The sequence below is a fragment of the Myotis myotis genome, unplaced genomic scaffold (genome assembly GCF_014108235.1).
Source record: "Myotis myotis isolate mMyoMyo1 unplaced genomic scaffold, mMyoMyo1.p scaffold_m19_p_5, whole genome shotgun sequence".
NCBI lineage: Eukaryota > Metazoa > Chordata > Mammalia > Chiroptera > Vespertilionidae > Myotis > Myotis myotis.
The window spans coordinates 101,155,296-101,183,274 of record NW_023416357.1 but is presented as its reverse complement, the minus strand read 5'-3'; the positions used below and the strand labels follow the sequence as shown (position 1 = coordinate 101,183,274).

General features: G+C 50.8%; 1 protein-coding gene across 3 annotated transcripts; it reads left to right on the top strand.

Annotated features, from left to right (window-relative positions):
* The first annotated feature begins 14,633 nt into the window (after positions 1-14,633).
* On the top strand, positions 14,634-25,268 carry ZNF205 (zinc finger protein 205). 3 transcript variants are annotated; one of them, XM_036310570.1, is made up of 8 exons: positions 14,634-14,743; positions 15,155-15,258; positions 18,302-18,437; positions 20,752-20,965; positions 21,271-21,362; positions 21,720-21,840; positions 23,739-23,837; positions 24,060-25,268. In XM_036310570.1, exons 3-8 carry the CDS (start codon positions 18,381-18,383, stop codon positions 25,097-25,099), a joined length of 1,623 nt encoding a protein of 540 aa, XP_036166463.1. In that variant the 5' UTR covers positions 14,634-14,743; positions 15,155-15,258; positions 18,302-18,380; the 3' UTR covers positions 25,100-25,268. The 3 variants fall into 3 exon arrangements, with proteins under 3 accessions (XP_036166463.1, XP_036166464.1, XP_036166462.1); XM_036310571.1 differs by having other exon boundaries at positions 14,699-15,258; XM_036310569.1 differs by lacking the exons at positions 14,634-14,743; positions 15,155-15,258 and adding an exon at positions 17,337-17,646.
* Positions 25,269-27,979: the final 2,711 nt, after the last annotated feature.

The window sequence follows — 27,979 nt, the reverse complement described above, 5'->3', positions numbered from 1 at the left end:
GAGAAATAAAGGCAAAGAGGCTAATCCAGATTCCAACCCCAAACTGCTTGTGAGTCTAACTACCCCTCCAAGTAAGAACGGCCCCCACCTAGTCAAGACTGGTCCTATGCCCCTTGGGGTCTGTCAGCCTATACTTTGGGGTGAGGGGGACACAAGAGGTGCCATTTAAAAATGCCCAAGCCGGTGGACCAAGCCGGTTTGACTCAGTGGATAGAGCATCGGCCTGCGTACCAAAGGGTCCCAGGTTCGATTCCCGTCAAGGGTACGTACATCGGTTGCAGGCTCCTCCCCGGCCCGGGCCCAGGAGACAACCAATCAATGTGTTTCTGTCTTTCCCTCTCTCTCTAAAAATCCATGGAAAAAATATCCTTGGGTGAGGAGCAAATAATTAATTAATTAATAAAAATGCCTGCTGTGCGCTGGGCTTTTTGCGAGGCATTTCATTCGTGCAGCAAGTCTTTGCCACGGGCAGGCACAGCTGTAGGTGCTGGGGACACAGAGGCAGGCAGGACCTGGGCTCAGGGGCTTACACGCCAGGGTGCGGAACAAACAGTGATGGGTGCCAGGAAGAAAACGGAATAGGACTACGTAATGGGGGAGGGGAGGGCGCCGGCACCATTGCCACCCAAAATCCTCCCAAGAATCCTGCCAGGTGGCTTTTGACCCCAGCCTCACCAATGACGAAGCAGGGGCTCCCGGGAGGGGAAGTGACCTCACCTCTGACTCAAACGTCTTTGTTCTAAGGGGCCTTTGGGTTGTGCTTTGGGAAGGTGCACCCCCCCGTGGCATGGCACCACCGGTCCTGGAGACCCGGGGCCACCTTCATGGAGGCTGGCGATTGGCAGCCCGTTGCAGGCTCGCTGTCGTCCTGTGCTGAGCACCGGGCTGATCTGGCCCCTCTGTTTGTCCGGCGTGGGCCTCGCGGGACCTCAAGCCCCTGCCCACAGGGGTGTGTCCCCTGTCTGCTCGGCATCCTCCTCTCCTGGCCCAGCGCCTGGCACGGTTCAGGACGGACGAGACGGCTGAGAAGCAGCCCGCGGGCCCACAGTACTCCGAGGTCTGCTGCGCCCCCCACCCCGGGCTCCCCACCGCGCGACTCCTCCCGGGTTCACAGCCCCCCACCCCCACCTCCACCCCCACCCCCACCCCCACCCCGGGCTCCCCACCGCGCGACTCCTCCCGGGTTCACAGCCCCCCACCCCCACCCCCCCCCACCCCCACCCCCACCCCGCTGCTGCGGCCCGGCCCGCCCCGCGCAGGAGCGGCTTGTGTTTATTGGCCGGGCCCTGCTCTTAGCGCTGAGCCAAGTCCATGAGGCCGGTCAGTCCTGGGGGCAGTGGGGGCAGCAAGGCCCTGCCTGGGAAGTCCTGCAGCCTCCCTGCGGGGCGGGGCGCGGCGGGGCGGGGCGCGGCGGGGCGGGGCGCGGCGGGGCGGGGCGCGGCGGGGCGGGGCGGGGCGCGGCGGGGCGGGGCGGGGCGGGGCGGGCGGGGCGCGGCGGGGCGGGGCGGGGCGCGACGGGGCGGGGCGTGGCGGGGCGGGGCGCGGCGGGGCGTGGCGGGGCGCGGCGCGGCGGGGCGGGGCGGGTCGCGGCGGGGCGGGGCGCGGCGGGGCGGGGCGGGGCGGGGCGGGGCGCGGCGGGGCGCGGCGGGGCGGGGCGGGGCGCGGCGGGGCGCGGCGGGGCGCGGCGGGGCGGGGCGCGGCGGGGCGGGGCGGGGCGCGGCGGGGCGCGGCGGGGCGGGGCGGGGCGCGGCGGGGCGGGGCGGGGCGCGGCGGGGCGGGGCGGGGCGCGGCGGGGCGCGGCGGGGCGGGGCGGGGCGGGGGCTCCTCCGCACACCCTGACCTGGGCTCTTCTACCGACGCCCAGGGCTGCTGCCCCTGCTCCTGCGACCCCAGGGCTGTTGCCTTCGAGGCCGTGGCCTTGCCCCTGACCCTGGGAGCGGGGGTGGCTGGACCGAACTGCAGGAACATGGCCTCTCTGGTTAAGGATCCGACCTGGTTGTCTCTGGCGCTGGACGGAGAGTGAGCGCCTGGGGGAGCTGCTGGGAGTGCGGCAGGAAGATTCGGGGCCTCCGACTCAGGCGCACACCTTTCCTGGAAATATGTTAGGAAAGCAGAGACCTGCTTGACCCAACTACCAGGAAGGCCTGGAGTGAGACAAGACCGACGGCAGCTTTTGGCCTTCGTCCCTAAACCCCCGCCAGCTTATGGGCTTTGCCGGATATCCCAGCTCCTGGCTCACTGAGTACTTGCACCATTCATTCACTCGGAAAATATTTGCTTCCCTACTGTGTGTCGGGCAAGGGCCCCACCCCAGGGATGCGGGCTCAGTGGACGCACAAGTGCTGCCTCCATGAGGCTTAGTCTGGACAGAACTAGGTCCCTGAAGCAGGATTCCTTTTGATTTCTCTTATTAACAGAAGTTACTTTGCAGGGAAAAAGTGCTTAATGAACATTTAGTTCTCTTCAAATTCGTCCTGACCTTTGAAAGTACATCCCGCTCTCCCAGAGTGCTATCCATGAACAAACAAAAATTCTTGTTAAGTTGCTGGATTACTTATCTCTATTTAGCAAGTGATAAACACATCCCCAAAGGACTTGTAATATTCACCTGCCTATTTGAGGTATATTTCAGTATCTCCTGAAGTTATCTTGAAAATGCAAACCTCAACTATTCTACTTGTTACCTTAGAATTTTTGGAAGTAATTGGTGTCTTCACACACACACACACACACACACACACACAACTTAGCATTTCTTTATTAAATGTGGAAAAAATTAAATCTAATATCAGTCAGGTCAGCAGAAGTATCTGACAGTGATGGCTGACGGGGTCTTCATCTTTCCTCCCATCTCTTCAGAGATTCCAAAAGAAAAACAAACTTTCCTGTATTTTCAATTTATAGAGGATTCCTCCATTTAGAATAATTCAGTGCAAAGGGAGAACTTCTCCAACACTGGGAAGAATTACTATCAAAAGCTCTATGATTGCAAAGTCAGTGTGGCTCAATGGTTGAGTGTTGACCTATGAACCAGGAGATCATGGTTAGATTCCTGGTCAGGGCACATGCCTGGGTTGCAGTTTCAGGCTCGATCCCCAGTAGGGGGCAGCAGATCAATGATCCTCATCATTGATGTTTCCAACTCTCTCTCCCTCTTCCTTCCTCTTTGAAATCAATAGCATATATTTTAAAGCCCTTTGATCCCTGCATAGCCTCTGGTTAATCCAGTGGCCTAAGTGTGTCCCTAAACTGCATTAAGCCTTGGCTGGTGTTGCTAAGTGGTTAGAGTGTTGGCCCATGCACTGAACGGTCTTGGATTCCCAGTCAAGGGCATGTACCTAGTTTGCAGGTTCCATTCCCAGCCCTGGTCGGGTGTGTGTGGAAGGCAATCAATTGATGTGTCTTTCTCACATCGATGTTTCTCTCTCTCTCTCTCTCTCTCTCTCTCTCTCTCTCTCTCTCCACCTCCCCTCCACCCCTCCCTCCCTTCCACTCTCTCTAAAAACCAATGGAAAAAATAGCCTTGGGTGAGGATTAACAAAAAAATATATATTGTTGGTTCAATTCCAGAACAGGTCATATGCCTGGGTTGTGGGCTCAATCCCCAGTAGGCAGTTTGCAGAGGGTGGCTGGTTGATGTATTGATGTTTCTCTCCCTTCCTCTCGCTCTAAAAATCAAAAAAAAGCTTAAAAAAATAAACTTTTGCCCTAACTGGTTTGGCTCAGTGGATAGAGCATCGGCCTGTGGACTGAAGGGTTCCAGGTTCGATTCCGGTCAAGGGCATGTACTTGGTTGCAGGCGCATCCCCAGTAGCGGGTGTGCAGGAGGCAGCTGATTGATGTTTCTCACTCATCAATGTTTCTAACTCTCTATCCCTCTCCCTTCCTCTCTGTAAAAATCAATAAAATATATTTTAAAAAATAAATAAAAAATAAAAAAATAAACTTTATATCTTTATTAATAATTAATAATTATTTTTTATAATATCTTTTCCTGAAGCTGTAACTCCAGCATTTTCCTCTGGGCAGCCACAGTCTTGAAGGAGTAATTGCATGATGTTTATGGCATAGCCAGACCCCTCACTGAGGGCCAACCCTGCTACAGGAGTGTTGGGGAGCCCTAACCGGTTTGGCTCAGTGGATAGAGCATCGGCCTGCGTCCTGAAGGGTCTCAGGTTCGATTCCGGTCAAGGGCATGTACCTTGGTTGCAGGCACATCCTCAGTATATTTTATTGATTTTTTACAGAGAGGAAGGGACAAGGATAGAGAGTTAGAAACATCGATGAGAAACATCAATCAGCTGCCTCCTGCACGCCCCCTACTGGGGATGTGCCCGCAACCAAGGTACATGCCCTTGACCGGAATAGAACCTGGGACCCCTCAGTCCGCAGGCCGATGCTGTATCCACTGAGCCAAACCGGTGCTGGCTATTTTTTTAAAAATGTTGGGGATATTGACAAGAACACAAGATGAGACTTGGCCTGTCCCCGACTTTCTTCAGGGTCTGCAAATTATCTGTCCCCCAAGCTTTTCATTTCCTTGTCACTCTTTGGCAGGAAGTCTGGATCCAAAGGCCTGAGCTGAAGTCTCAGCTTTGCCATTTGCTGCAATCTGTGTGGCTTTGGCAAGCCCTTTAATCGGCTCCTTTTACTCTGCTGCTCCGAGCTCTTCCATGGCTTCCCATTGTACTTAGAACTACTAGTAGACCCAGACCATGCACCCTGGGGCCCATCCAAGGCCCCTTCCTACCATGGATCTCATCTAACTTCCCCTTTACTTTTGCCTGACACAGTCCAGTCATCACCTTTCAATTCCTGAACAGGCCTATCAGATCCTACCTCCCGGCCTGGCCTGGAATGGATGCTTTCACCACATCCCCACTTTGCCAGTTCTTCATTCTTACATTTCAGCCTCCTTGGGAAGACTGCTTCCGTTTGCTCTTTTAAAGAGTTCTCTCTCCGCACTCTCATTTCCTTCCTAGCACTTATTACCGCCTGTAAGTCACTTACTGCTTTTTTGTGTATTCGTCTGTCTTCCCCGCTGGACTGTAAGCCATAGACCATGTATTTGTGGTTCACTGCTTCCCAGCGTGACCTCTCAGTGGATTTGAACTTTCATCTTCGTTAGAACTGTATTGGTTTCTAGAATTCACACTCTGCTGGGGTTTTTTTCCTTTCTATATTTCTCCAGTGTCTCCTCTCAGTCTCCTTCACCAACTTTTCTCTCTTTGCCTGACCATTAACTACTGGCATCCTATAAGGGCACTGGCTTAGCTTTCTTCCTCCATTTCCTCCCAGCCACCAGTGATTCCTGCCTGTTGTTATTCACACCCTAGTGGAATCCACTCCCCTTGAGGGTGGGCAGACTTAGTTATTGCTTCTTCTTTTTTTAATTATTATTTTTATTTATTTATTTTACATGCACTAAACATTAATATTTTAAGAAAAATGATCTTAAATATAATAATACATGCAATAAACATTAATATCTCAAGAAAAACGATTTTAAGTATAATAATGTGAAATGCAGTAAACACAATTATTCAAGAAAAACTATCTTAAATATAATATTACATGCAATAAATATTAATATTTCAAGAATAAAAGGATTTTAAGTATAATAATATTACCAAAACTGTACTATCATAGTATGATATCACAAAAGTTGTAGGAAATATTAAAAATCTGCAAATAGCAGGATTACTTCTATTATATTCTAAAATATTATTTTTTCCCCTCTGGCTCTATTTTTGTCCATCAGTTTACGTTGTTCATTATATTCCACAAATGAGTGAGATCATGTGATATTTATCTTTCTCTGACTAGATTATTTCGCTTAGCATGATGTTCTCCAGGTCCATCCATGCTGTTGCTAATGGTAAGAGTTCCTTTTTTACAGCAGCACAGTATTCCATTGTGTAGATGTATCACAGCTTCTAATCCGCTCATCTGCTGATGGGCAATTAGGCTGTTTCCAAATCTTAGCTATAGTAAATTGTGCTGCTAAGAACATAGGGGTGCATATATCCTTTCTGATTGGTGTTTTTGATTTCTTTGGATATATTCCTAGAAGTGGGATTATTGGTTCAAATGGGAATTCCATTTTTAATTTTTTGAGGAATCTCCATACTGTTTTCCACAGTGGTTGCACCAGTGTGCATTCCCACCAGCAGTGAAGGAGGGTTCCATTTTCTCTGCATCCTCTCCAGCACTTGTCGTTTGCTGATTTGTTGATGATAGCCATTCTGACAAGTATGAGATGGTATCTCATTGTCGTTTGGATTTGCATCTCTTGGATGATTAGTGACTTTGAACATGTTTTCATATGTCTCTTGGCCTTCCTTATGTGTCTTTTGAAAAGTGTCTATTTAGGTCCTTTGCCCATTTTTTGATTGGATTGTTTATTTTCCTTTTGTTAAATAGTATGAGTTCCCTGTAAATTCTGGAGATTAAATCCTTATCGGAGATAACTTTGGCGAATATGCTTTCCCATGCAGTGGGCTTTCTTGTTGTTTTGTTGATGGTTTCTTTTGCTGTGCAGAAGCTTTTTATTTTGATGTGGTCCCATTTGTTTATTTTCTCTTTAGTTTCCATTGCCCTAGGAGCTGTATCGGTAAAGATTGCTATGACATATGTCTGGTCTTTTGCTGCCTATGGATTCTTCTAAGACTTTTACAGTTTCCCAGCTTATGTTTAAGTCCTTTATCCATTTTGAGTTTATTTTTTTGTGTATGGTGTAAGTTGCTGATCTAGTTTCATTTTTTTTCAAGTATCTGTCCAATTTTCCCAACACCATTTATTGAAAAGACTATCTTGACTTCATTGTGTGCTCTTGCCTCCTTTGTCAAATATTAATTGAACATAATGGCTTGGATCTATTTCTGGGTTCTCTGTTTGGTTCCATTGGTCTATATGTCTGTTCTTGTGCCAGTACCAGACAGTTTTGAGAAGAGTGGCTTTGTAAAATAGCTTGATATCTGGTATTGTGATCCCTCCAACTTTGTTCTTCTTTCTCAGCATTGCTGCAGCTATTCGGGTTCTTTTTTTATTCCAGATGAATTTTTGGACAGTTTGTTCTAGGTCTGTGAAATATTCTGTTGGTATCTTAATGTGGATTGCATTGAACCTATAGATTGCTTTGGGTAGTATGGACATTTTAATGATGTTGATTCTACCAATCCATGAACATGGTATAGTCTTCCATTAGTTTATGTCTTCCTCTATCTCTTTTTTCAACGTCCTGTAGTTTTCTGAGTACAGGTCTTTTACCTCCTTAGTTAAGTTTATTCTTAGGTATCTTAATTTTTTTATTTTTTGGAATGGTAAAGGGAATTGTTTGCTTAGTTTCTCTTTCTGTGAGTTTAATATATTTTAGTATTGGTGTATAAAAAAGCCATCGATTTCCTGGTGTTAATATTGTATTCTACTACATTGCCAAATTCATTTATTAAGTCTAGTAATTTTTTTTAAGTATATTTTATTGATTTTTTACAGAGAGGAAGGGAGAAGGATAGAGAGTTAGAAACATCGCTGAGAGAGAAACATCGTTCAGCTGCTTCTTGCGCACTCCCTACTGGGGATGTGCCCGCAACCCAGGTACATGCCCTTGACCCTTCAGTCCGCAGGCCCACGCTCTATCCACTGAGCCAAACCGGTTAGGGCAGTTTGTTTGGTTTTTTTATTACTGCTTCTATGTCATCAGTGGTTATTGGCCTATTGAGGTTTTTTGTTTCTTCCTGATTCAGTTTTGGGAGATTATATTTTCCTAGGAATTTGTCTATTTCATTCACATTGTCCAGCTTGTTGGCATATAGTTGTTCATAGTATTTTCTTACAATCCTTTGTATTTCTGTGGTGACCATGGTTACTTCTCCATTTTCGTTTCTGATTTTATTTATTTGGGTCCTCTCTCTTTGTTTCTTGATGAGCCTGGCTAATGGTTTATCAATTTTGTTTATCCTTTCAAAGAACTAACTCGGTTTCATTAATTTTTTTTTTCTTTTCCATTTGCATGGAAAAAATTTTTCCATCCCTTCACTTTCATCCTGTGTGTGTCTTTTGTTTAGAGGTGGGTCTCTTGTAGTTAATATATAGCTGGGTCATCTTTTTGTATCCATTCAGCTACCCTAAGCCTTTTGATTAGAGCATTTAATCCATTTACATTTAAGGTTATTATTGAGAAGTACTTTTTTTAAAAAAAATATTTTTTATTGATTTTTTTTTACAGAGAGGAAGGGAGAGGGATAAAGAGTTAGAAACATCAATGAGAGAGAAATATCGACCAGCTGCCTCCTGAACACCCCCTACTGGAGATGTGCCTGCAACCAAAGTACATGCCCTTGACCGGAATCAAACCTAGGACCCTTCAGTCTGCAGGCTGATGCTATATCCACTGAGCCAAACCTGTTAGGGCAAGAGGTACTTTTTTTATAGCCATTTTAATTCTGTATGACTAGGTTTCTCTCTCCGTTTCTTCTTCTCAGCAATTCCTACAGCAGCAGTCGCCAACTGGTGGGTCCACGGACCACTGGTGGCCCGTGAGAACCAAAAGGTTGGTGATTGCTACCTTACAGCAATCCCTTTAGCATTTCTTGTAATGTTGGCTTGGTGGTGATGAACTCCTTTAGCCTTTTTTTGTCTGGGAAGCTCTTTATTTGACTGTCTATTTTGAATGATAGCCTTGATTGATAGAGTAATATTGGTCTCAGATCCTTTCTTTTCATTACCTTGAGCACTTCATGCCATTCCCTTCTGGCCTGTAGAGTTTCTGATGAGAAATCAGGTGTTAGCCTTATGAGAAGGGAACTCTTTTATAGGCAAAAGTTTTTGGGTTTTGTTTTACCCAAAAGATTTTTTCATTGTCTTTAATTTTTTGGCATTTTATTTTATTTTTTTATTTTTATTTTTATTTTTTTTTCACCCGGCCCACCTCCAGCTCGAACCCAGCCCCAATTTTGTGGCATTTTAATTATGATGTCTCTGTGCGTGGGTCTGTTTAGGTTCTTCTTGCTTGGGGTTCTCTGTGGCTCCTGAACTTGTGTGACTTTTTCCTTTACCAGGTTAGGGAAGTTTTCTGCCATTATTTCCTCAAACACCTTCTCTATCCTTTTCTCCCTTTCTGCCTCTTCTGGCATACCTGCTATGTTAATATTGTTAGGTTTCACATTGTCCCACATCTCCCTTAAGCTGTCGTCCTGTTTTTTAATTGTTTTTCCTTTTGGTTCTCTGACTGATATTTTCAACTCTGTCTTCTAATTCACTGATTTGATCCTCAGCTTCCCCTAATCTGCTGTGTATTCCTTCCAATGTGTTCTTTATTTGTGTTATGTCATTCTTTATCTCAGACTGTTCTTTTTTCATAGTTACTATATCTTTTTTTATACTGTTGAGCATTTCTGCCATCATTATTCTGAACTCTGTTTCAGATAAATTTCTTATTTCTGCTTCATTTATCTCTTCTTCTGGAGAATTCTCTAGTTCTTTCATTTGGGGGGTTCTTTCTTTGTCTCCTCATTTTGGTTGTCTGTTTGGGTTTGTGTCTATGTTTTAGGTTGATTCTCTACACCAGGGGTCACCAATGGACTACCGGTGGTCAGTGAGGTTCGAAAGGTTGGCAACCACTGGTTTAAGAAAACCTTTGGAGCAGCAGTCATCAACTGGTGGTCCACGGACCACTGGTGGTCTGCGAAGTCTGGAAGGTTGGTGACTGCTGCTCTACACTTCTCAATCTGTAGTGCAGGACAGTGTTAAAGGCTGTTTCTGACAAATTGGATCAGGCAGAGACTCAAAGCCTCCAGAGACTGCCTCTGTCTACAGACTAATAGGATTCCACTTGAATTGCCCCCAGGCAGTCGTCCTCAGGTGTAGGGAGAGTTTTTCAGCAGGATGGGGCAGTTGCTTCTGCCTGAAGGCTAATTGTTACTTTTAATCTCTTAAATGGCCGAAGGGCAAGGTGTTTTCCAATAGGGTGTGTCAACTGTCTTCCCCCCACACAAAGCAAGTGTCTATGTGGGAAAGATGTCCTCCACTGCACGAGGGAATGACTCAGCTCAGGAAACTTGGGGTGTCTGCCTTCTGAGCTTTATCCCCCCCCCAGTCCACTTTCCCCCAGTCTGCTTTCACAGCTCCAGTCCACTTCACTCTCCCTCTGCCAGAGCACAAGGTGGGTGGCTCCACAGGGAATTTTTGTGCATTAGCCCTTCAAGGCGGTGCTTGAACTTTCAGCTGCCACTCTCTGGCAGCCAGCACCCCACTACTTTTCACAGCTAGATGTTATGTGGGTACCCTCCTCAGATTTGGTGCTCTCTGCTGGGGAGCCTAGCTTTGGGATTAGATCCCAGAGTTCTCAGTGAGATATCTACTACAGCTGAGATATCTCCCTGGGACTTCAGTCACTGTCTGTGGGTGCCAGGCCAGCTCTTCTCGTCTCTGCCCCTCCTACCAGTCTCTACTCGGTCTCCACCTTTGGTCCTCAGGTATCAGGGTTCTCTCCTGTGAGTTTTTCATTGATTGTTCAGGAAGACTTTCCATATTTTTTTTTTAAATATATTTTATTGATTTTTTACAGAGAGGAAGGGAGAGAGATAGAGAGTTAGAAACATCGATGAGAGAGAAACATCGATCAGCTGCCTCCTGCACATCTCCCACTGGGGATGTGCCCGCAACCCAGGTACATGCCCTTAACCGGAATCGAACCTGGGACCTTTCAGTCCACAAGCCGACGCTCTATCCACTGAGCCAAACCGGTTCCGGCTACTTTCCATATTTTAGTTGTAATTCCAACTTGTTCCTGGGAGCATGTCTGTGCTGCATCCACCTACTCTAGCGCCGTTTTTAATCTCAGTTATTGCTTCAATAAACAGAATCCAGTCTGGTTAGTGGTGGAGTGTCACTTCTGAGATTAGGTTGTAAACAGAATGTAGTTTCTCTTGTGGACCTTCATATGCACACTTTCACTCTCTTGCTTGCTATCCCTGGAGGGAGCAGTGTCTGTGGAGAGGTCCATGTGGTGAGAGACCAAGGCCAGCCAATGTGTTTTCTCCTCCCTTGACTCAAGCCTTAAGATGAGAACACACCCCCAGCTGACAACTTGAATATAACTGTTGACCTAGAGCTAGAGGCACCCAGCTAAACTCAGTTGGGTGCAGAAACTTTAAAATAGCACGTATTTAGCCGAAGCCGGTTTGGCTCAGTGGATAGAGTGTCGGCCTGCGGACTGAAAGGTCCCGGGTTCGATTCCGGTCAAGGGCATGTACCTGGGTTGCAGGCACATCCCCAGTAGGAGATGTGCAGGAGGCAGCTGATCGATGTTTCTAACTCTCTATCTCTCTCCCTTCCTCTCTGTAAAAAATCAATAAAATATATTTTTAGCCAAGGCCGGTTTGGCTCAGCGGATGGAGCGACGGCCTGCGGACTGAGGGGTCCCGGGTTCGATTCCGGTCAAGGGCATGTACCTGGGTTGTGGGCACTTCCCCAGTGGGGGATGTGCAGGAGGCAGCTGATCGATGTTTCTCTCTCATCGATGTTTCTAACTCTCTATCTCTCTCCCTTCCTCTCTGTAAAAAATCAATAAAATATATTAAAAAAATAAATAAATAAAATATATTTTTAAAAAATCAATTTAAAAAAAATAAAATAAAATAGTATGTATTTGTTTTAAGCTGCAATGTTTGGGGATAATCTGTTTGCAGCAAGAGATAACTAACATACCTCCATTGATGGTTTCATAGCTCCTGTGGCCTCAGTGACAGTATCTCTGTATTTATATTTTCCTCTCAATTCTCTTGACATTGCTACTTTATTGTTTCATAAATTCCTCAAAGTTTTCAGTTCAAAACCAACTCACCCAGCCCTAACCAGTTTAGCTCAGTGGACAGAGCATTGGCCTGTGGATTGAAGGGTCCCGGGTTCGATTCCGGTCAAGGGCATGTACTTTGGTTGTGGGCACATCCTCAGTAGGGGGTGTGCAGGAGGCAGCTGATCGATGTTTCCAACTCTCTATCCCTCTCCCTTCCTCTCTGTAAAAGAATCAATAAAATATATTTTTAAAAACAAACAAACAAACCCAACTCATGCAGCTACATAAATAAATTCAAATTTCATGAGAGTGGCTGCATTGCTATTCACTGCTATGGCCCCAGTGCCCAGCACATAGTAAATCCTCACTAAATGTAGGTTGGATTAATATTTCACATCAAACTTGTATCTTTTCTGAAGTTCTCTATTTCAGTAAATATAGTACAATCCATCTAGTCACTCAAGTCAGAAATTTGGATTTATTCTTGACCCCCTCACTTTCCTGCATTCTCACATCTTATCAATCTCTAAGTTCTATAAGTCTAACATTGTAAATACTTTTCAAATCTGCCCTGTTTCTCTACCTCCATTGCCATCACCCAAATCCAGGTCACCATTATGTCTTACCTGAACCATAGCAATGGCTGAACTGGTTTCTCTTTGTTCACTTTGTTGTTGTTTTTTATGAGACTGACGCACTGCCTACTGCGCTAAGGAGGCAGCTTATTGTTGTTTTTTAAAGTAAACTTTTAAAAGTATTATACAGAAATGTATACAAACCAACAATGAAGAGTGTGATGGGTTTCCACCAAGTGAAAACAGCCTTTTAGCCAGCATTGGGATCAAATCAGAACTTATTGCCCTGGCCGGTTTGGGTCAGTGGATTCTTCTGTGGACTGAAGAATCCTGGGACATTCACCTGGGTCAGGAGGTCAAGGGCACATGCCCGGGTTGTGGGCTCCATCCCCAGTAGGGGTGTGCAAGAGGCAGCCAATCAATGATTCTCTCTCATCATTGATGTTTCTATCTCTCTCCCTCTCCCTTCCTCTCTGAAATCAATAAAAATATTTTTTTTAAAAAAAGAACATATCAACACTCCTGGGGAACACAACCAGTTTACCCTATTAAATTTGGTGGCTTGCTTGGCTGAGGCTGAAACTGCTAGCCTTCACAATTGTAGAAAGAAAGACTTAGTGTTGCTGCCTACGGAGGAGACTTCTGTCCCCCTGGAGCTTGCCCAGGGCAGGAAAAAGCAACTGTGATGGGCAGACTGCCAAGCCAGCATCGTGGCTGATATCCAGAAGCCAGACTTGGGGTTGGCAGCCTCTCTGCCTCCCCTGTTTGCAAGGTTAGATGTTAGTCTTGCTCACCCACTAGGCAGGAACAAAGCCTCCATGATAATAACTGCTGGGTAGTTCCTATTGCTGTAAGACAAGGGCATCAAGAATTTGGTGGTGAGAGGGTCCTGGTTAAAGAAACCGATATAGCCACACAATGAGATATGCCGTAGTTTAAAAAAACAGCAAGGCACTACTTGAGAATTGCAGAACTCTCAGCACACAACCGCTCCGTCTAAACCTGCACTAAGAGACTTGACCAAATTGTGGCATGGCTTCTAACAGCATAAGGCTAGGATGACCCTAGCACCCCCCTCGCCCCCCGCACCCCTAAAATGCCTGCCTGAAAAAGCTCAACGCTGCTGCCAGGAGAATGTACTGTTTGTTCTAGCCAACACCTGATGATGGCCCCTGACCTCCCTTTCTTAGAGTATTTACTAAAAAGGGCTTATAATTGTGAATATGTGTCTCTTACAGCTCAGAAGCATCTGTCCCAGACCCGAGAGTTATTCCTTTGAAATGTATTTGCCAGGAAGGACAGGGCGTCTGTCTGCCTACTCCGTGGGAGGACAGACTACTGACACATGGAGCAGACACAGCTGGCATCTACACTGACCGGCACTGTGGCCGTCCACTACCGAGCCCCTTCTCCCTCCCTCATTCTCCCTTCCCCAAAAGCCCTGTCAAACCGGATGGCATGCAGCCCTTTCCCCCGCTGTCAGTAGTTACCGAATAAAATCTTCCCACCGCTTTAGCTGATGCCCGGCTGTGTTTGTCTTCGACACGCTGCATGGGGTTTTTTTCTTCTTTGTATGTTTTTTCTTTTTAAATATATTTTATTGACTTTTTACAGAGAGGAAGAGAGAGGGATAGAGGGTTAGAAACATCCATCAGCTGCCTCTTGCACACCCCCCACTGGGGATGTGCCCGCAACCAAGGTACATGCCCTTGGCGGGAATCGAACCTGGGACCTTTCAGTCTGCAGGCCGACGCTCTATCCACTGAGCCAAACCGGTTAGGGTTCTGTATGTTTTTAGTATTGAATAATCTCTAAGATGTCACACACAGCGTGGGGGCAAGTCAGCAGCATAGGGTGGTATACTCCCATGTCTGAAACACCCTCGTCCCCGGACGGCTGGGCCGGAATTTGCTCCGGGTTGCGAGCTTGGCAGCCCCGCGCAGACCGCCTCAGCTTCCCCAGCCGACGCGCGGGCTTGCAAGTGTCTGCCCCGCGGTTCTCGCTGCTTCGGGTGGCCCGCGCCCAGGGCCCGTCGCTGGCGCCGCCAGAGCCGGGAAAACCGGAAGTTGGAGTGTGGCAGCCGGACGGAAAACGCCAGCACACACGCCTGGATCGGGAGGCACCCGGGTGACTCCACTCGGCAGGGCTGGCCCTCGGGGGGCGCGGACGGGAGCGCGCAGGTGAGAGTGGCTGGGCGGTGCCTTGGAGAGGCGGGGTCATATGGACGTCAGCCAATCACCGGCGTCTCCTCGGGGCGGGGCAACGTCGTTGCCTAGGCAACACGCTCCCAGCATCGGTGCTCCGAACGCGTCCTCTCCCGCTGCCTCGCATTAGGGGACCCAGCCGTGGAGTCACCTCCGTGCCTCTGGGGGTGAGCTCCCACGACCTGGTCTCCAGCAGACTTGGGGTTTCTTATTTTTCTTCTTTATTCCTGGGACCCCTCCTATCTAACACTTATACTGGTTTTCTTTTTTTTCTTTGTCAGTGGTTAACATTTGCTCTATTTACTCGATTATTCCTGTTTTTCTCCCTCTCCCCCATTCCTTTATTTCCCCCTCTGGTCTCTTCTTCCTAAGACTAGATGTTTGCATTGCCTTGTCTCCAGCCTGGGCTGACTTAATACAAGGTTGTTTTTTCCTTACTGGAGATTATTGTGGGTGTTTTTTTTGTTTGTTTTTTGTTTTTGTAAAGTCCTCTTTAAGACCTGAATTAGCTCTGAGGCCAATCGCTGAGGATAGGTCATGATTCATTTTCTAAAGGTAACGTATTCTCCTTACTCAAGCTCAATGAAGCCACCTGATACCAGTTTGCATTTGTGTTTCCCGTGCCTGAAGCTCCGATAAGCGCCTTCATCCATGATAATTATCCTTGTGACAGGCTCCTGAGGTGAGTACACACCTAAATTGGTGGCCTGTGAACTGGACAGCCGGTGTTTTGTGCTGGATTTATATGGAGTTATTTTTTAAAATTTTTTATTTTAGTCATCAACATTTAAAAGTCAGGACATTTCACATAGAAATCTAATTCTTTTTGAGTTCTCTTGAAAAATCCTCAAGCTTTGGTAATTCTGGGTCCCCAACTGCCCCCCTTTAAACAAAATATAGTTTATTGACGCCTCTGAAGTCCCTCCGCACTCTGGTCTTATACCCAAGGAATCAGTCATTTGTGGTACTACCTGGCTGCTGGGTGCATTTAGGTTTTTTTGGTTTTTAAACAGAACATGATTATATTTAATACACAAGTGTGATACAACCAATGCATTTAGGTATTGATCTCTGCTTTACTTATTTACTCACCCTGCCTGGGTGCCTTTCTGAACTCTTGCAGGGAATTCCCACATAGCAAATGTGAGAGCCTTTCCTCCTAGACCTGCTCAGCTCTAGAGCCAGTCCTGGAAGGGTTTCCTTTTATTTCCAAGAAGGGGCTAATGTCTGTCATATAGCAGATGCTCAATATATATTTTTTTAACAGTTAAATAAATGTTACTTCATTCGGTCTAGTTTAGGCAATCCCCTGGTGGGATCCAAATCTCCAGGCTTCCCAGTGTCCCTCGCGTGTCCCTTATGTCTGGTAGAGAGACTTTTGCCCAGGAAGCACTCTTTTTGGACTCGGTGCGCTCCTGGGACTGCCATGGGCTAAAATGGTTCACCTGAGAAGCAAGGTCCCTCACTCTGGACACTGGCTATGCTCCTCCTTGATGGGAAAATGCTCACACATTGAGCAGTTCATCTTTTCCAGGGCTCCCTGTGGCTTCTTCTCAGTTTGTAGTTCTCTCTGGCTTGAAAACAATATTTACTTTTGCTACACTTTTGTACATCTCTCTTTACCTTGAGGATTCAAATGCCTGGAAATTCGGACCAGAGATAAACCCTAGGGGTAATTTTTCCTTCATCAAAGTGACAACAGAATGGGTTCGAGTCCTAGGACTCCTAACACATGTTCAACTCCAAAAGGAGAGTTGCAAACTCAAAATGCTGCAGGGGCCAAGTGGGGACCAAATGTGCCAATCTGAGAGCAGCCCCTGGGTGTGAGGAATTTGGGTCCAGGGTTGCCAGATGTTCTGATTTTTCAAGAAAATAAAATTCGTGAGAATTCTTCTAATTTTTAAATGTTGGAAACTAATCTATAATAATAAAAGTGTAATATGTTAATTAGCCCGGACAACCTTCTGGATGAAGCCGGAGCTGTGAGGGAAGCCCAGGTCCTGGGTGCCAGAGGGAAGCCGGTGCCGGCAGCCAGCCGGGGAAGGAAGGCCTACTCTTGCTCGAATTTCGTGCATCGGCCTCTAGTTTTCTAAAAAGTGAAATTCTTGTGAGTCTTTCTAGCATGCCTATGGACTGGTACAGGGGCCAGTCATGCTTGTCTTACTGGATGAAGTGGATACGTCTCACAGGGCTGATGGGCTGAAGGCAATGGAGAATGTTTCTTGGAGGAATGAATCTTCCTGGAATCTGACTTCAGGGCTAGTCCCCACCCCTTTTCTGACTGGGAGGTGGAATCTGAAACTACCAGGGATGTCTGAGGGTCTGGGGCCCCCATGGATAGTTGGGCTAGACCCCTTAACCTCCGCTAACCTCAGCCTCAAGAGGGAGATGGGGGTAGGAGGCAACTAGAAAAATTAGATTGATTCCCCCATCTGTCAGAGGTGTAGGGAAATGGGGGGGAGGGGGTGGAAGGGAGATCCTGGACCTCTCTGTTTCCTAAGTTCTCTCTTATGGAGAGGAAACTCTGTGTCAGTCTTGGGGGGAACCCGGAGGACTTGCTGACCAGCCTGGGGGCCGTAAATAAAATCCAGGGGGCATCTTTATAGAGACACCACAGACCTTCAGAAGTTCTCAGGGGTGCTGAAAAGGACCGTCTACCCTCCACCCAGCAAAGTGCCCATCCTCCTGTGAGGACAGCTGCAATGTTCTCTCTGAAATGCCCAATGTCAAACTCCTCCCATAAAATGCATTTTCCCATATTTGCACCCTCGCTTGGGGGGCCTCACGAGTAGTACCTGCCCGGAAAAGTGGTTGTGAGCTGCCAGTGCGGATTGGGAGTGACCTTTGGAGCAAGAGCAGGCACAGCTGGGCTCGGGACCCTAAGCCCGGAACCCTCGAAGCAAGGAACCCTCGAAGCCAGGAACCCTCTAGGACGGCAGCTACTCGGGGAACGGGATCTGGGAAGGACTTCCTGTTGTCCTTAATCCCAGTCTCCACCGGGCTCCCCTTCCCTGGTGCTGGCTGCCGCGACAACTTTCCTGGGGGAGGACCCCCCTTCCCACTGTTCAAGGTGCCCCATTCGCCTCCACCTCAGTGAGGGTGGGGGGCTGGGGCGGGGACCTGAATCCAAAAACCGGTGCGGGCGGCCAGCTGGCACGGGGGGACGGGGTCAGAGGGGCAAGGCTTGGAGAGAAGGGGTCCCGGACCCAGCTTGGGGAAGGGGAAGGACAGGAAGGACATCCTCCGTCCACTCCCAAGCCCAGGCGGGTCATTGCAGCTGCAGGGAGGGCTGCCGAGAGCGGGCAGCTCACTTTCTGGATCCCAGGCAGGGCTGAGTCAGGGAGTTCAGGGTGTTTGTGTGTTCTGGGCCAGAGAGCCACCAGCGCCTGGATTCCTCCGCTGAGCTGGCTGTGGTGTTTGGGGCCCCACGCAGCACCTGATTTGCAGGATCTCGGCAGACCTTTCAGCTTCCGATGACAGGAGATACAGATTCCTCGTCAGCCCTGCTTTGCCTGCGCGGATGGGCTCTAGCTTAGTGACAAACGGGACAATACAAAATAGCACAGTGTAGAAGCAAGGAGCCAAAGAACAGGGAGGCCATTGGATGGCATCAAGGAGGCTTTATTTTTTATTGAAAGCAGGGGTGCATCTGGCCCTACATGGGGTTTGGAGGGCACTTCAGAGGTGTCCAGGAGACGTTGCCTGATTTCCTCCTGCTCTTCCAGGCTCCTGGCCAGAATCTGGAGGGGGGCCTGGCCAACAGAGGAGAAACGACTCAGTTGTGCTTTCTTGCTGTGAGATAGAATGTCTGCAGATCGTGGAGGCATCCGGGCTACCCAGGACAAAGAGAGAGCCCGAGAGGTATGGACGGGGCGCCAGGTGAGGGGGGTGTGTTCTGGGAGGAACTGGAGCTGGATGGTATCTTCGCAGGAGGGTATCTGGACCAATGGAAGAGATAGACTCACTGGGGTGCAGAGCTGGTGGGTGGGGGTGATGGGGGTATTAAAAAGAAGGAGGTATGATGGGAAATACTTTCCACCTGGGAATTGACTTCTGCGGAACTGCATTGCTTTGCCATAGTCAGAGGACCAAAGCCACGTTGTGAGGTAGCAGTTAGGGATCCTGCGAGGAGGCTAGCTCTCTGAACAGAACCCAGAGCACACAGAGAAGCCTCAGTGCCCCTCCCCTTCTCCCCTCCGCCTGTCCTTGGCCTGGGACCCCTTCTCCTCTCTCTGGGTATGAGCACCTAGGCCTTTCTGTATAGCATGTGTGTGTGTGTGTGTGTGTAATTACAACCTGTAGGGAGACCAGAGTGACCAGGCTTGGAATCAGGAATATGAGTCAGTCACAGGCAGGTGTGTGACCTTGGGCAAGTCCCCTGGCCTCTGGAAACCAGGTGTGTGACCTATAAAATGTGGATCATGTGCCTGTTGTTCCCATCTGTCTCACCCAGGTGCTTAGGAGGCTCCGAGGAGATAATGGGCACAAGAGTCCTCTGTAAGCAGTTCATCGGCCTGTAGGAGGTCATTTTTGTAACACACAATACAAGAACACCCACAGAGACTGGAACCTAGTCAGAGAGACCTCGATCCCCTCACCTAGTAGTACAAATACAAATCCAGTACTAGTTCTGTTTTTCCTACCATGGAAGCACAAAGAATTGTTACCTGTGTTCGGTTTCCATTCCACAATGCCTTTGTAACACCAAAGGGCCTCACACTTCCATGACATTCTCTGCTGATGTTGGGTTCTGTCAGCTCACACAGTTGGGTAATAATAATTATAGTAACTGTTTTATGTGTATCTAGAACTTTCTGGGCAGCTCTTGCTCACCCATTATCTGTGCAGGAGGCAGAGCAGCTGAGTCTTGGAGGCTGCCTCACCCATGTGGCTCTCAGGCACCCTGACTCCTGGCCTGGGGTCTTTTCCTGTGTGACCCTAACACAGATGGAAGTCGGGGAGAGTGGGGAGGGTTCTGCATGAGTTCCCAGCAGAAGGCTGGCTAGTCCCTGTGCTGTGGAGGGCGATGAGGCTTCACCAGGGGCCTCCAAGTGCAAGGGAAGTAACTTAACCGAGACTCTGGAGGTTTGGGTGGAGGCGGTGCCTGCTCCGGTTAATGGCTAGTGAGGAATGGCTCCAGATTTGAGCCCCAGTCACCTAACTAAAGCCTGCTCCTCACTCTCCCAGAGGACTGGGGCTGAGGCTGGTGTGACGAAGCGGGGACAAATTGGGAGGACCCTGAAGTCCCACTGCGTGGGGCGGGGTGGTGCTGAAGAGGGTGAGCTGGGAGGAGTGCTGTCAGACCAAATGGGCATCAGGCCTCAGCACACTTAGTGGCACCCTTGGGCTTTTTTTCTCCAAACCAACCAGCTCCCAACTACTGTGACCAAATTGAGTCAGGCAGAAACAGCCCACGGCCACATGATGCCTCCCTGTCACCTTTAAGACATGGTGGCCCTAGGGTGACTTGGGAGTCAGATACACTTGAGTTCAAATCCTGGCTGAGTCACTCACCAGCTCCATGATCCTGGGTACATTCATTTCCTAGGGCTGCCGTAACAAAGGACCACAAACTTGGTGGCTTAAAACAACCAGAATTTATTCTCTCGGTTCTGGAGGCCAGAAACCCAGAATCGAGGTATTGCCAGGGCTTCCTCCCAAGGCTCTAGGGGACAATCCTTTCTGCCTCTTCTGTTCTGGGGGCTCCGGCTGTCCCTTGACTGTGACAGCATCACTCCAACCTTTGCTTCTGTCTTCACATGGCCTCCCCCATATTTCGGTGTCCTCTCCTCTTTTTATAAGGACACCACTCATTAGATTTTTCAACCTACTGCACTTGGTTTCCTCATATATTAAAAATAATAATCCACACAGCTGTTAGAGGTGCAAGGCTTGAACGGAAACAGGCAGCCGTCCTGTGGGCACTTGGCCAGCTTGCACCTAGCAGGGCCTTGGTAAGCCTGCCTTCCTTCCCTTGCGGTGAGCAGGAGATGCACAGGTCCCTGGGGATGGGAAAAGGAAGCAAGGCCCGTCCTTCAAGCCGTGTCTTGTGTTTGGTTGTGCATTCGGCCACACGAGGTGTCTGCCCTTGCAGGGACCCCTCGGTGTGGAGGACATGGTGCTTGGCCGTGTCTCCCGTCTCCATCCCAGTGCTGATGGGGGCTGCCATTCCTAGGTTCCAGGTCCTGGGCATCCTTGTCAAGAAATGCTTTCTGAGTCAAAGGAGATGGTGCCTTTGGGAGCCGCTCAGGAGTCAGCCTACATTAAGACAGAGCTGCAAGAACCACACCCTGAGGAGGCGTTGCAGGAGGACAAGGCTCAAGGAGCTTGGAGCTGGGGGCGCCTAAGCCAAGGCTCTAAGGAGAAAGCTCCTTTTTTGCCTGGAGGAGGTGAGGAGAGGGGTGTGAAGAGAAGTGCTTTCCTGGACAGCAGCTGTGAGGAGAGATGGAGGCTCACAGCCCAGGTGGGGAGGGGAAGAGGCCCCTGCCATGGTCAGGAGAGATGCCTGGATGTCTGCTCACTTGCCTCTTGGAGGCCATCCTGGCACAGCCTCAGAGCCTCCTGACCTCTTCTTGGGTGGGCTCAGCGGTGGGGTTTGAGGCAGCTGTGGGTGTGCCAGGCATGAGCCCCCTTGGGGAGCAGCAGGATGCAGCAGGATGAGGTGGCCTCTCTGAGGACCTCTCTCCTCTCTCAGCCCTCCCCTCCCCCCAGATCCCTGTGCTTTCCCATGAGGGGAGGACCAGAGACCGGCAGATGGCTGCAGCGCTCCTCACTGCCTGGTCCCAGGTGAGTGCGCCTGTCCAAGGCGGGAGGGACAGCTCCTCTGACTGCATGGTTCTCCAGGTCTCAGCGCCGGACCCGAGGGTGGGTGCTGGAGGGAAATGTGCTGGAGATCCCGAGCTTTGGCTGTGGGGTCGGAAAGAAGGCCTTGGGTTTTGTTCCTGTCTTCTGTGTACACAACCGCCTTATTCTTGCCCACCCCCCCCAAAAAAAAAAAATCCTTGGGCGGCTCCTGCTTCCCCCTCAGACCTGGACAGCAGGTGGGGAGTTGGGAATCTCATCTTGGCCTCGTCTTGGCACTGTCAGGCCCCCTCCGCCATGCCTTGTCACGTCCTGCAGAGAAGGCATTTTGTGTTGTTTCAGATGCCAGTCACCTTTGAGGACGTGGCTCTGTACCTCTCCCGGGAGGAGTGGGGGCAGCTGGACCACTCGCAGCAGAGTTTCTACCGGGATGTCCTGCAGAAGCGAAATGGGCTGGCCTTGGGTAAGGGCTGGCACTTGTGCTGGGGCGCCCACTCCCTGAGGCCCTGCATGTCAGAGAGGGTCTGTTCCACCGTCAATCCCAGCTTTCCAAGGCTTAAACCTTCTCACAGTTCACGTAGACAGTGCTGTTATGTGGAACCTTCCTAGTGATGGGCATGCTCCATGTATGGGCTGAGGTGGTAGCCATGAGCCAGATGTGGCTGTTGAGGACTAGAAATGTGGTTAGAGCAACTGGGTGGGTACTTAGTTTTATTTCATTTTAATCAGCTCAATTTTTAACTGAAATAGCTATATGTGGCTAGTTGGCCGCTGGACTAGACAGTGCCTCCCTACAGATTCTGCTTCTCTTTAGTTCTTCTGTGGTGCTTATTCCTGTAGTTTCACCCTCCTCTTTTTTTTTTTTTTTTTTTTTGTGAGAGGAAGGGAGAGGGGAGAAAGAGATAGAAACATCAATGATGAGAGAGAATCATTGATCTGCTGCCTCCTGCACACCCCCTACTGAGGACTGAGAGCACAACCTGGGCATGTGTGCTGATCAGGAATCTAACTGTGACCTCCTGGTTCATAGGTTGACACTCATCCACTGAGCCACATCAGCCGGGCACCCTCCTCTTTCTTGAAGCCAGGCTTTAGAAGTGTCTGAGCAGAAAACTCGGCTCTGGGTCAGGGCTGCATGCCTGCAGGAGGGGTGACATGGTGCCAGTTAATCTCCAGACTCATAGACTCATGCCCAAGGGGCATGTCCTCTTCTCAGAGGGACCATGGCTCTCTCTGTTTTTCTCACTGTAAGTAGTTAAGTCCCAGGGCTGTACTCCTCACTTTCAGACTCTTGGGTTTTTTTGGCAGATTGTTATGAGATCTTATGGAAAACTCAGTGTGTTCATTCATTTTAAAAAAAATGTATATTTTTTATTTCAAAGAGGAAGGAAGAGGGAGAGAGAGAATCATTGGTCAGCTGCCTCCTGCACACCCCACACTGGAGATCAAGCCCACAACCTGGGCATATGCCCTGGCCAGGAATCGAACCTTGACCTCCTGGTTCATAGGCCTATGCTCAACCCCTGAGCCACGCAGGCTGGGCTCTTCGTTCATTCATTAAGTGAGTATGTCTATCAACACACATCTGTTGCACACCTGCTAGTCCAAGTGGAGCTGGGGACTTGGTAATGGCCTCCTTTGACTTCAGTGGTGAGCCGAGACCCCTACGGTCCCTGATGGACCCCAAAATCACAGCCACCCTGCTCACTCCTTTAATTGTTAGCACTCTCAGGGCCCAGATCAGCAGGTCTGGGCAAGTCCTGGAGATCAGAGGGAAGCTAGTGCCATTTGTGGCCCCATGACAGGTCTCACGAATGACCTAATACCCACTTTGTCCAACACATTCCCTTCCTTCCCGGGAGCTTGGATCAGGGTATGGAGGCCAGGCCCTCTGATCTCTTACTGACTTGACCAGAATTCTCAGGCCTTTACCAAGGACTTGCCAAGTGGACCTCTGGTCCCTGACTTCTGGGTGGTCAGTGTCTCTGGCCTTCTTGTCCCCGGCACTCCCCCAGGAGCCCTTTTTTGCTGATGGTCTTGGAAAGGTGTAGGTGCAGGGGTGGGAGACTGTTTGGTTTCCAACAGTCTGGGCCATTGCTGTGGCGGTGTGAGGAAGCGGGTTGCTGGCAGCTGACCTGGCCCAGTCCTTCTCCCTTTACTTCTGGTGCTTGTTCAAGGAGACAAGGAGAAGCCCTTACTCAACCCTGAAAAGACTGTGTCTAGGGGTGACCCTAGAAAGGGTGGACACTGACCCCAAGCAATCTCTGAGCTCATGTGGTATTACCTGGTATTTCCAGCGTTGTACCCATTCCCCTTTGCCCGGGAGGTCTGTGACTGAGCACTGCATCTCTTTTTGGGCAGGGTTTCCCTTCAGCAGAACTTTCTGGGCCTCCCAGGTGCAGGGCAAGGGCGAGGCCTCAAGTTCGTGCCGGCAGATGGGAGATGAAGAGGAGAAGAGAGGTGCGTCCAGAGGTGATGGGTGGGCAGTGGGTTGTCAGTGTCACTCCCAGGTGCCCTTTGTGGGTGCAGGCCCTGTTTCCTGTGGGGTGCAGCCTCCCCGCCTCTGCACAGGGTGGCCGTCGTCCCCAGGCCCCCCTCGAGTCCTTGCACTTTTTCTCCATCTCTGGAATTCCCTTGGGTCCCTCACAAGAGCCTCTCTCTGGTTGGAAACCCTTTCTCCAGGAGCGGTGGAGGTGAGGAAGGAGGACCCGGCCTCATCCCTGGCAGTCCCTGGGGATGTGAAGTCCTCTAGGACCAGGGCAGGGAGAGCCCAGGATGTCCTACCGTGTGGATGGCAGGCAGCCAGCAGCCAGAGAACGGGGCCAGCCAAAGACGAGGGGCAGCCGGGACCCCCGGAGGAGAGACAGCTGGACCCAGCCCTGTCCGACACTGACCTCCTAGAGAAGCCCAGCGAGGGGGAGACAGGCGCCCCCGAAAGCGGCGAGGAGGGCTTGGCCCCCGATGGTGACACCAGCAAGAAGACCTACAAATGCGAGCAGTGCGGCAAGGGCTTCAGCTGGCACTCCCACCTGGTGACGCACCGACGCACGCACACGGGCGAGAAACCCTACGCCTGCACGGACTGCGGCAAGCGCTTCGGCCGCAGCTCCCACCTCATCCAGCACCAGATCATCCACACCGGCGAGAAGCCCTACACCTGCCCCTCCTGCTGGAAGAGCTTCAGCCACCACTCCACGCTCATCCAGCACCAGCGCATCCACACGGGCGAGAAGCCCTACGTGTGCGACCGCTGCGCCAAGCGCTTCACGCGCCGTTCGGACCTGGTCACTCACCAGGGCACGCACACGGGCGCCAAGCCCCACAAGTGTCCCGTCTGCAGCAAGTGCTTCACACAGAGCTCGGCCCTGGTCACCCACCAGCGCACCCACACGGGGGTCAAGCCCTACCCATGTCCCGAGTGCGGCAAGTGCTTCAGCCAGCGCTCCAACCTCATCGCGCACAACCGCACGCACACGGGGGAGAAGCCCTACCACTGCCTCGACTGCGGCAAGAGCTTCAGCCACAGCTCGCACCTCACCGCCCACCAGCGCACCCACCGCGGGGTCCGGCCCTACTCCTGCCCCCTCTGCGGCAAGAGCTTCAGCAGGCGCTCCAACCTGCACCGGCATGAAAAGATCCACACCACGGGCCCCAAGGCCCTGGCCATGTTGATGCTGGGGGCTGCGGGCGCTCTGGCGGCACCCCCACCTGCTCCCACCTAGGAGGCCTGGAGGGAGGGGCCAGGCCCCCCGGGAGGAACGAGGGCAGCTGCAATGGCAGTGAGAAAAGTAGCGGGAAGGGAGTTGGGAGGTGCTGGCATGGGGGTGGGACATGGCAACACTGGGAGGATCTACGCTGAAGAGCGGGCAGGCTAGTTGCAAATTAAAGGACTTGGAATTCAAGCCACAGCCTATTACTGTCTTGGGGTGGGGTGGTGGTGGTGCGGGGGGGAAGTTGGGGCCATGGGGGATGCTGGTGATGCTGGTGGCTGCCCCAGACTTGGGTTGGGGCCCTATCCAAATGGTCAGGACCATAAGTCTCCAGACAAAGGAGGTTTCAAGACCTGAAACCAACCAGCCACCGCTGGAATTGTGGACCCCTGGCGGGCCCTCTACTGCCGCCATCACGCTCATCCCACGGGCCTTGCCCACTGAGCCCTGACCCCCTGGGCCCGCTGGGAGCCAGGAGCCGGCCGGGGCCAGCTTGTGAATTCATACTTACTGTCTCCGGCCTGCCCTGTCTCCTGTCGCAGGTACCAGGGCCGAGTATGGTGGCTGGACATTTTCCATCTGCTTCCACTGGGGTCTAGTGGTAATTCAGTATGAAGTCCTCACTCACCAGGGACTACTGTCCCTCCTCGTTCCTTCTGGGGCTGCTGCCAGTTCCTGCTGCTTCTCCCCTCCTTGGCCTCTTCACACATGTCCTTTATAATCTGCCCTACTCACCTATGCCTGGTTATTTTACCCCTGGCCTTCTAGTTTTTTACTTCTGTTGTTTGTTTCCCATTCTCTATTGTTTTTCCTGGGAGGGGCGGGCTCAGCCTGCTTCTTCTCCAGGTTTTGCAGCTTGGCTTCCAAGATAACATGCAGCTCTGACCTTGATGCCTGCATCAGAGAGGCCGTGGAGACCGCACCTGTCTCTGTGGAGCATGGAGCCAGGAGGGTGGCTGCAGCCCTGGTTGGCTCCCAGCTCCTAAGGGATGGCGGACTGGGATAGTAGTAATAGCTGCCATTTGTTGAGCAGCTGCCCTGCCAGGCATGGGACCAAGTGCCATATATGTCACCTCTACTCCACAACACGGAGGGGTGGGTTTTATCCGTTTCTTTAACTTATTTTATTATTGATTTCAGAGAGAAAGAGAGAAACATCAAAGATGAGAGAGAATCATCGATTGGCTGCCTCCTGTACGTCCCACACTGGGGATCAAGCCCACAACCCAGGCATGTGCCCCCAGCTGGAATCGAACCTGGGACCTTTCAGTCCGCAGGCTGATGCTCTATCCACTGAGCCAAACCAGGTAGGGCTTATCCCAGTTTTATAGATGAGGAAATGGAGGCGGGAGAAAAGGCTAACTTTCCCAAAGCCATACAACTAGAGAGCTGAAAGCTGGGGTTCAGGGCCAGGGATTTTACCAGGTGAAGAATACCCCTATTTCCATGCACCCCAACAGCTATTCACTAATGCATGGTATTATGAGGCAGGGCTGTCTAAAAAGAGTAAGAGAGTGGACTTGACCTTCTGGGGTTCTGGACCCAGCTGGAGATGGGGGAGGGAGGAGCATATGACCATTGGGATGCCAGAAAGCTGCTGACCAGTGGGAGCCCAGGCAGGACTGGGAGGCCTCAGTGGGATCTAGGGTTAGTTGGCAGCAGGACTGGTGAGAAAGAAAGCAGTTACCTCCCTTCAGCTTGCCTTCATGGCTCCAATCACAGCCAGAAATGGGATTGGAGGGCAGCTTGGCTCAGTGTGAGGGCTGACGGGGGCTCACGCACATAAAGCAGGCTTGCAGTCCCCAGGAGCTTGTTTTCCAATGAAGGAGAGAGAAGTGAGAAGGCGCCCTTAAAAGACACTGGGAGCTGTCATCACCTGGCACGAGCTTAGCACAGAATATGCACTTGCACAGTGGCTATTTGCTTGCTTGGGCTGCACGGCCAGGGTGTCAGGACTTGAAGCACTCGAGGTCTGTTGAGTGAGTCAAGGAATCATTTAAAGGCTTCACTCTGGCCCGTGAGCAGCTCAGAGACCGCAGTATCCAGGAGAAACTCTTCCCTTTTCCTAGCGTAAGGCATAGAGACGTGATTCCAAGACTCCCCTGGCTCTCTCCTCCCCTTCCCAGATGTCCATCCTCAGATCACCGTTCTGGCACAGGCCAGGCAGGAGCATTTTAAGAGTGGAACTTGGCAGTTTGGAAACTATGTGACAAGAGCAGCTAAGAGTGAGGAGGTAGCTGGGGCATCCTAGCAGGGCCTGGAATGTCAGCGTGAAGGGTGTTGGCGGTTTGGTGAGTTAGGGAGTGCCACTGAGAGGTAGCGGCGGCGGGTGGGGGGACACCAGGGTCTTGGTAGCTCTGGGTAGCGACTGAGGTGTGGCCCACTCCCTCCTTGCTGCTCACACCTGACATCCAGCTTCAGGGCGCTGCAGACCCCACCCTGGTTAGGTTACCCACGATTGACCCACACCTGCGCCTTCAGAGGGGCGAAGGCGAGGGCAGAGCATTTCCTCTGGACTCGCCACCCTCTTCCTGGGCGGCCGCAGGCTCAGCACAGGTCCTGGGGGGCGCGCAGCCCTCCCGGTGCGTGGTCCACGGCCTCAGCACCACGTTGGGGTGCGGGAACCCTCCCGAGTCCCCGGGAGCCGACCACCACGGTTCTCACCTCCCGGAGGACTGGCTCTGGAAGGCCCCGCCTCTCCTCCTGCCTTTAGCCAATCAAGTGTGTAGGCGAGGAGAGAGGCGGGCACCAGGGAAACCGGCCAATCACAGCTGACGTTGTCGGGAGCGGACCGTTTTTTGTCCACGCCCCCAAGCCACAGAGGGTTGCTAGGGCAACTGTCCCCGCGCTCTGGATTTCTTTTTTGTTTGTCGGTCCTCACCTAAGAATATT

Coding starts and splice junctions, on each gene's coding strand:
- ZNF205 (XM_036310570.1), top strand. CDS start 18,381: ATGTCTGCAGATCGTGGAGGCATCCGGGCTACCCAGGACAAAGAGAGA. Junction 18,438..20,751: donor ACAAAGAGAGAGCCCGAGAG/GTATGGACGGGG, acceptor TGCCATTCCTAG/GTTCCAGGTCCTGGGCATCC. Junction 20,966..21,270: donor TCCTTTTTTGCCTGGAGGAG/GTGAGGAGAGGG, acceptor CTCCTCTCTCAG/CCCTCCCCTCCCCCCAGATC.